A 9,057-nucleotide genomic window follows, 5' to 3' on the forward strand; every position below is an offset into this window, starting at 1 on the left:
CTTGTAAACCTCCCCGTAGGTTCCTCCTCCGACTCTCAGCAGGATCTCAAAATCGTCCTGAGGGTTCTTGGTGGAGATATCCAGAGCTGCCCTCTGATGGAAATCCATTTTGCTGTTCGATGTCACTAAAAATCCTCCTCAGACATGTCACACAGTCTGTCTCACACACTCACACACACACACAGCAGCATCTACATAGAAACCTGAGAAGCGAAGAAGACGCGAGCTGCTGAGGAAAGGCGCTCGGACTCTCTCTTTGTCTGACTTGTCACTCAGCTGCTGCCACACACACTCACACACCTTCCTGTTTCTCTTTCTTAGCCTGCTGTCGGTCCTCCCTGCCTCTGTCACTCCCTCCTTCCTCTCATCTCTCTCTGACTATTTTTTTCTTAGCTCATTTGCATAATCCAATTTATTTCCTGTTACTTGTATCGTGCATGTGTGAGAGACTTTCAGAGACAGCTTTACAAAGATCTGTGTGTGTGTGTGTGTGTGTGTGTGTGTGTGTGCGCGCGCACATGAGAACATGCTTCTGCATGTGTGTGGCTTGTAGCTGATTAATTGCAGTTGAGTTGGTTGGGGTTTTCAGAGCAAGTTTCAGTCTCAGGTTCACGCCTACTGAAGTGTGTGTGTGTGTGTGTGTGTGTGTGTGTGTGTTGCTCTGCAAGAAAAGTCACTCTTGCTAGGAGCTCCCTGTCAGCTTCCTGTTCATATCCTGTTCAAATAAAGGGGTACAACATCCTGTTAACAACTAAAAAAATCATTTTAATTCTTAATTTTTTACAATCACCAGAATCCACGGGATTCAAATTCGTCTTTTTTTTAACCATTAGAGCATTTTTAGTGAGAGGTGTAAGAGATATAATTGGAGTGAATGATGTGGTTTCATCATGGTTGCTGGTGCTTATCTGCAGCACCTTAACGCACCGCAGCAATGGCACGAAATGAACCTGAGAGAGAAGGAGGGCATTAAACAGCTACTTTACTGTTTAAATGTCTGACTAGTGAAAAAAACGAATTAATCCAGTATTCAAAAATTAAGAAACAGTAAAAACTGGGCACGGTCTACTGGAAACCAGTAATCGCATGCTTCCATGGGCAGGTCTTATTTTAAATGTGGCTGACACTGAGTGTGGCTAACTTTAGCGGTGCTAGCAGCAGGTAGCATTGACAATCATGAGCAGCACAGTGTTGCTTTGCGTGGATGAGCGGTTAAATGTTTAAATGTTTAACCACCATGGTCTTTTTTGTAGGTCACAGTCCTCCAGAGCTGAGGCGGTAAACTTTACCTGTTTACATCTTCCTGCCGCAGAGGGACAGAGAGGGCTAACATCTCCGAAACAGCAGACCTGGTGAAGACTAGTGAGAGCAGCGCCGTTTAATCATCGAGTCGACTTAGCCACACATGCCTCGTTAAACAACTGCACCTTTTTTTTTTAAACAGCTGCCAATTAAAAAGTCAGGAAATCGAGGAAACGGGGACGAGTCATCTGTTTGGTACCATGAAGGTCTTAACCCATTTACCTCCATCACATCCACTTATCCAGTTCAGGGTCACAAGTGGGGGGGAACCTGAAGTCAACCCCTGTTGACTTGCTGTTGGAGGGCTGAGACAAACCTAGTAACACTCACATTAACATCTAATGTCACCAGTTAACCTAACCTCATGCTTGTTTGTGGGAGGAAGCTGGAGTGCTCGGAGATACCTGAAGCAAACGCCATAGAAAGGCCCCAAACTGGATTCAAACCCAGGACCTTCTTGCTGTGAGGCGTCAGCGCTAACCGCCGCATTATCACGCCGCCTGCCATTGCGAATGTCAGCTGATTATTGAATCTCCCAACAGTTTCGCAACATTGTGACAAAATCGTTTTTTTTGGTAAAAGCTGAAGAGAAATGATGCTGTATGACAGAAACACTTCTTTGTTTACATCACAGTATATAAAAGATGGATGTAGCATCACGATGTCACCCACTGGTTTGTGAAGTGCTGCTTTTCAAGCTTCGAGCTGAGTGATTTTAACGCAGCCATTGGGTGAAAAAGTGGTTAGCCTTACATTTTGCTCATAAAACTTCAGCCTTGTGCTAATTCCTCTTACTCTTCAAATTGAACTTTATTTAATGTTTCAACCCATTTTGTCAAGAAGATAACTGAAGTTGCCAAACGTAAGTCTACCTCACAAAATTTACTATCTTGGGCTCTTTGGGGCCTCATTCATCCCTGGATTGCCTCATGAGCGCCCCCTAGGGATCTGGAAGTCCACAGAGCGAGAGCTTCACGTTCTCTGCTATCGTTTTCGTTTCCTGGAACTTGTTAGCTCCGTCTTCCTAATGATATCACATATTTTTTTATTGTGCCCTTACCCTCATACTTCCCAGTTACCCTCAGTTTAGTTCTCAGTCTGCTCAATTTCTAGCCCAACTTGACTTCTGAGTTTTTAGATAGTTCAGGGGTTATTTGTGTGCACACGTGCACGTGTGTGTAATCTTACCAGATTTTTTAGCCTGATTGTACCCGCTCCTTGTCCCCTGTGTGCCTTCCCTTTAGTTTTTATGTGCATGAACACATAAAGCTGTGGGGGGATTTTTTTTTTATTTCACCACAGCTTCTTGCATTTGTCCTCCTCTCTGTACTGACTCGTTACACGGTAAACACAAAAATATTTTGCAGTCATGAAAACAGGAAACATGCTAATTAGATTTTATCCATTGCTTCCTATTTCACACTATTTTTTTCTGCATTTGCTGCAAACGGTTGTTGTTGCAGGATATTTAAAGTTTCATCACCTTCTTTTAACTCAAGAGACCTGCGCACAGATGAAACACCCCTCATGCAGGACCCTGCTTGGAGAAGCACCGATCTAAAGCGAGCCGGCATCATCAGAAGCTACTATTTAGATTTAAAAGAAAACAAAGCAGCTTAGCACGTGTTAGTCGTTAAACGGTTAATCAAAACAGCAAATCTGAAAGACAGACAACATCTGTCTTGCCATCGTATAACGATACCATCTTCATCTTTTGACATTTATTCCCCCTCCTTCCTCAGCTCAGCGGCCTGCCCACACTCTCGTTTCAGCACCCACATGTGACAGACTCAGCAGAGGCCAGTTAACCTCAACTAACTGCCTCAACCTCAACTGAGCCTTAGGAGCAGGACTGACGGGGTTACTGATCAAAATAAGAATATTAGACTCCTTTAAGAGTTCAGGTGCTCAAGTGATCAAAAATGTCACATTCTGAGTTTTACTTCAAATGTCCTAACGGTTTAATAATAAGGTCCAAAATCCAAACATGTGCAATAAACCCCAGAACGTGTGACTTCTGTATGTGTGTATTTATGGCTCCTCTCTCCTCTTTGTCATTGCTGCATCATCTGGTTTGCTCCTGTTAGGACGCCTTCATCAAACCCTGCATGTTCTTCGTGTCCTTTGACCGTTCTTCAAATTATTTTTAGATATTCTTAGATTTGTTGAATGTGCTGCCTCGCGCTTATTAATTAGAAAATCGATTTAATATGCTATGTTTCAAAATGTTATGTCATTTCAACAAAGTTCCAGGTGTACTAGCATAAACACAGACTATCACTGGGCTTCATCACAAAGACGCATCAACATATCCTGACATTTACCTGCTGATTACGCTCAGCTCCACACTTTGATTTTCTCTGATTAGTTCAGCAGATATCTTCAAATCCAAGGAAAAACTTTCCCAGGTGGCTATGAGAAGCCAAACCTGGAACACATTAACTTATTATTACACTTTAGATAAATCTCATTAGCCATTTGACAATTCAAGACCCAGTCGGACTCTGGCATGTAATTTTTAAGATGTAAACTACTGAGCGTAGATACTGATTTTGATTTGAAATAAAAGTTTCAAATGTGGATTATGTGGATCAGCTGGAGGTCCAGATGCATCTCTCAGGTCTTTGTTGGACTGTTTTTTCCTATTTCTTAAGAACATGACTTTGAGATCCTGTTCATCTGCTCTAGATAGTTTTTTAGACCTAGCACTTCTTCTTTTGCCTTCCACTTTCCTCATTTTTTGGACCGACCCCACACTGTGCAAATATTTTGGGCTCTCTTTGGGAATCACCTTATTGTGCAAATTTACTATTTTATGTCTGTCAAACTAACATTTTGAAAGACCTTCAGAAAACCTTGTAGAACCAGTTTAAAGTGTGGCGTTGAGAAAAAGGAAATTAGGGGTGGCTCATGACTTTTGCACAGTGATCGTAAGGTTTGGTGAATCTTAATGTCAAATCCCACACGTCTGAGTGAGCAGTCGTGAACCTGAAGAGTCTGAAATCACAGTGAAGCGTCTTTGCACAGTGCACGCATGTTTCTGAGGTACTTGTGTAGCAGCAGAGGCAGATTGTTGTTTCAGAGGGTGAGCAGCTGCTACGCTTTACGTGCGACTGTACAACGTTTTCATCGCTTGTCCCACGTGGAGATCAGCTCGTGTTTAGAGAAGTCAACAGGCGCGAGTCTGACATGAAACATGTTGCTCAGAACCAGACGTGTTAATGCGTCGCTGTCGAAAGTCAAAGAGCGGCTGAAATAACAGCCATGTTTCTGCAGTTACTGAGAACGGCGTAAATAAGTTAAGGAAACGCCCACGTAAGGTCATCCCAGCGAACATTCGTCCTTCATGCGATCAGTGCTGCAACTTTACCATGACTTCATTTCATTTTGATGTTGAAAACTTCAGAGTTAGTGACGAGCCAGCGATTCCTCAGACTAACACACGGTTTGTTGACATCTCAAGTCAAGCGGCTTTACTGTCATTTCAACCATGCGCAGTGGTCCAGTACACAGAGAAACAAAACGTTCCTCCAAGATCACGGTGCTACATGTGACAGACGATCAACACAGGGCTACATAAAGTGCAAGTGTGCAAGAATTGCAACAAGAAAAACCAAAGACAGTGCAACAGCCGACAGAACAGAACGATACAGTGCAACAGAAAAGTGCAAAAGACTGTGCAAAAACTAACTTGGTGTATGAAGGTGTGTGGTTGTGTGTGTGTGTGTATGAGATTCTGCAGATAAATCCTTGCTAGTGATGTGTGTGAATCGATGTGTGTGTGTTTCAGTCCAGTCACTGAGTGTTCAGGAGAGGGCCCTGATGCTCCGGTACCTCACTGCCAGAAGGCAGCAGGTTGAGGAGTGTGTGTGGGGTGTGTGGGGTCCTCGCCAACGCTGGTGGATTTGTGGATGCAGCCGGTGCGATAAGTGTCTGTGATGGAGGCGAGAGAGGCTCTAATGATCTTCTCGGCTGTTCGCACTATTTGTTTATCCTACTCGTGGATGGACTCGTGGTGCTGCTCAACCAAACGTACGGAGGTGCTAAAAAAGCATCATTCCTCAGCTCGCAGAGCTGCGCGGCTGTTATTTCAAATGTTGCTAAAAGTTGAGCACACTAAAGCGTAACAATGATCTGTTTCTGTATTTGCAACGTTTCTGTAAATGAACGATTAACAGCTTAGGTGTTGGGGATGAAAATAACCTGAAAGTTTCTTTTGTCACATTTCTGAGTTTCTATTGAATCATTTCCTGTTTTATTTTGTATTATTAGTCACTTTAATCTCAGGTTTATTTCCTGTCTTTCGTTGTATTTTTCCTTCAGTACTTAAAACTATTCAGGTTCACTTGTTTTTTTGTCACTCCTGTTTCCAATTAGACTCTCAGTATATACACTCGCCTGCCACTATATTAGGTATGCCTGGGTAATACCACGTTGGGCCCTTTTTGTCCCATAATTCTTTCCTTAATTTGACAAAGTGCTGAAAACTTCATCATCAGCTGCACAATGATGCAAACCTGCTGTTAAAACATGCCAGCAGTGCCCTACTGGACTGAGATCACTCGGTGCAGACTGTGGAGGCTGTTTGACCAGTATAATGACCAACAAACCAGTTTGATCTTTGAATATGAAAATAAATTTGAATGACAACCAATGAGAGCGTAAAGAAAACAGAAATACGGTGAAGCACAAGGTGCAGCTAATGAGTGCGGGTCCAACAACCACAAAGGAGGGAAAACACAGGACAACTTAACTAACCAAAATAAAACAGGAAGTGAGTAACACAGACACAAAGCACCCAAACATGAAAAAAAAAAACAACCTCAAACTCTTAACAGGACCTGACATCACGGCGTAAACAGGGACCAGACGGATTATTTTTGACGGTCCAAAAACCAAAAGGCGGAACATCTACTTAAGTTGAGCCTCGTCTTCTCTGAAACAGTGAGCATGTGGGTGGGTGGGAGGTTTGGGGAGCTGCTCACTCACGCAGTGAACACAGCAGAGACAGAAGATGGTGGGGGAGGACGACAACGTGCACAAAAAATCACCGTGCAAGAGTTAAAGAGCGTGGCTAAGCCATGATTCAACTTAAATTTCTCTGCTCGGAGAGAAAGCTGTAAGCAAAAGACTTTTTCTTACGTTTTCCTCTCATGTCGTGCAGCATTGCTCTCTGAATACTTGCTGCTGCCTCACCCAGGGAACACAGAGAGACACAGATGTCATCTGAAGCAGCAGGAACTCTGTCCGCAGATGTTTTTCTGTATAAAAAGAATACAAGAAGTGGTTGAGCGTAGCAATGAAAGTGCAAAATTAAAGCATCACAAACTGGTTTATATTTATGCATTAAAAAACCAAACCAAAACATCCAATAACGCTCAACAATTAAATGTTTGTGCACAGCTCACTCTCATACTGATGCTAAAAAGCTACTTTATAGCTTCATCTCAAGAAGGTTTGAATCTTGCAAAGTCTCATTGCATGACTGACTCAGAAATGTTCCTAATGATCGGACACAAGTTTAATAATGAACGTCAGCAGCTCATCCGGCTCATGCTTCATCGCAGCTCACAGGTTAGTGTAATGTGGGAAGTGCAGAAAGAAAGTGACACTTGGTTGCTTTGTGCAGAGAGTTAAACAGATAAAGGACGCGGTGGCCTTGAGCAGGTTAGTGTGCATCTCACACGAGAACCTGGCCGGCGCTGTGGGAGGAGCGGCGATTCAAAAGCAAACTTTGAACCTTGCTGTTCTTCTTGCTCTATGGTTAATTAGCATGTCTGTCTCTCTGTGGGCTTTTACAAGTTTCAACTTTTTTAAAATTTCCATTTCTGCATTCATTTTTTATAAACCATAGACTATATAAATATATATCTGAGGGTCTGTGGTGTCCACATTGTAAAGCGTCGACATTAGTGTCTTAGCTGCTGTTTGCTGGGTTTTTAGACCCACCAGTGAATATATTTATATGAGAGAGTGGAGCTCCAACCTATCAACTAATGATAGCAAGCTTTGTTAGATGCACATATCAGCTGATTTGTCTTAATAGCTCCATACATCAAATTTCTATAATATCACTGTTGGAAGGAATCAACTAAAAGTGGGTGGACAGAACTTTAAAATAATGTATTTATGGAGCTCAAGTGTCCCTTTGGACCATAAAAATTGAATGCAGATCGGAAACCTTCTAAAAATGGGAAGATTGAAACTCGGTGAACCACGGGCCAAAAATACTCTTACACCAGTGTGTTTATTTTTGCTGTCTGGGTGGAATCTGCGTCTGTGAGTCTACGGCGTCCGGCTCACTTTGGAGACATCCTCTGGTGGCTGTTAGAGGAACTGCAGTTTTTTGGCACTTCTGTGTCGGCTTCATTTGTGAGGTTGAGGCTGCAAGATATGCACTCGTGTTTTTGCCTTTGCAGTCTCACTCTGGCTTATATTTATATTTTATCTATGCCATCTTTCAGCTTTAGACAGGCCATCGCTGCAGCGGTTTCCACGATCGCCTCACAGCAAGAACATTTCTGACTTTTAACACGTTGGTTGTCTGAGGTCTGTTTCCTCCTGTGCCCTCTGGTTTCCTCCCACAGTCCAAAAACGTTCATGCGTGATTAACTGGCTGTTCTGTTGTATTCGTGTTTACATGTGCTACAGAAATCCCACTCCGTACTGTATTCACATGCATTTTAGCCACTTTTCCCCAGCTGTGATTCACCCACCTGGAGCTTCGGCTCCTCCAGCAGGTTCTGGCTTCTGACCTCCATGCTGAGATATACAGAGGAGAAATCGACTGTTTTTCATTGTGGTCAAATGTCAGGCAGCGTAAAGTGCACAGGGGACATTTGAGTTTTTAACAGCTTAGGGTGACAGAGGTGGCGTGAAAGGCATATGCCAGAGATCCAATGATTAGATAAAGAAGGCTGACAGCACAACACACCACTGAATGTCTGAACTTCTTTAACAACGCAACAAATAACTATTATGGTACATGGGCTGGTTCTTTATACGCTTTATACAGCATGCCTGCTACCTTTTTATGGTCCCTGCTAACATGGGTGAACTGCACGTACCAAATAACAAACACCTATAGCTCATCTGCTAACATAGACAGTCATTTGCAAATGACATCATCGGATACATCATCAGAGCTCCAGATAAAGGTGGCGTGGCTACGTTTCAGCTGGCTGCAGGAGGGAGTGTCGTCATATCATCACCCTGACATGTCACAAAATACTGATTTTAGCAATCAGCAAATCACTAAACAAAGGTATGCAACATCTTCTCGACCCGAACAACTTGTCTGCAAACACTTGCACGTTAAAAAGGTTTTACTGTGAAGGCAAACACTCACTTCACTACTGCTCACGAAGAAGTTGGCGAGTGTTTGCAGACAAGTTGGCGTCCTGCATGCAAACTACTCAGAACCGCAACAATGTGCAACCAAAGCTAACACAAGGAGGTTTCTATCTACCTGCCAACCAGGGAATACACATTTGTCCAATCGTAGGTCTTTCAGCGACCCCTCAGACTGGAGGGTGGTCTCCAGACCTGTGTGACTAAGGTCTTAATTTTTGACCCTACAACTTCACTCACCCAAAGTGACGTGCCATGATGAGTCACATGACAGCAAAACCTCAATAGCTAACATTTATTTTTAACAGTAAAAAACAACACAGAGCAGCAAACAGCAGCATAGCTACGAAACAGGAAATCTGCAGCTTTGTCACATCCACCTCAACTTTGAGGTGACTGCCTCAG

At 43.1% G+C, this 9,057-nt stretch overlaps 1 protein-coding gene across 2 annotated transcripts in view; it reads right to left on the bottom strand.

Moving 5' to 3' along the window:
* The window catches only part of map4k1 (mitogen-activated protein kinase kinase kinase kinase 1), a 60,324-nt gene that overhangs the window by 48,696 nt on the left and 2,571 nt on the right, over nt 1-9,057 (bottom strand). The window contains exon 2 of one of the 2 annotated variants that reach the window (XM_085183894.1): nt 6,445-6,563. Coding sequence is in view for 1 of the 2 variants with exons in the window: in XM_085183893.1 (XP_085040019.1) it covers nt 1-108 (108 nt within the window). In the remaining variant the exon portion in view is untranslated. Of the gene's footprint in view, nt 5,319-6,444; nt 6,564-9,057 lie in introns of those variants that run through there. The other variant, XM_085183893.1, reaches the window with a different exon arrangement.

Source organism: Neolamprologus multifasciatus, chromosome 14 (genome assembly GCF_963576455.1).
Source record: "Neolamprologus multifasciatus chromosome 14, fNeoMul1.2, whole genome shotgun sequence".
Taxonomy (NCBI): Eukaryota; Metazoa; Chordata; class Actinopteri; order Cichliformes; family Cichlidae; genus Neolamprologus; species Neolamprologus multifasciatus.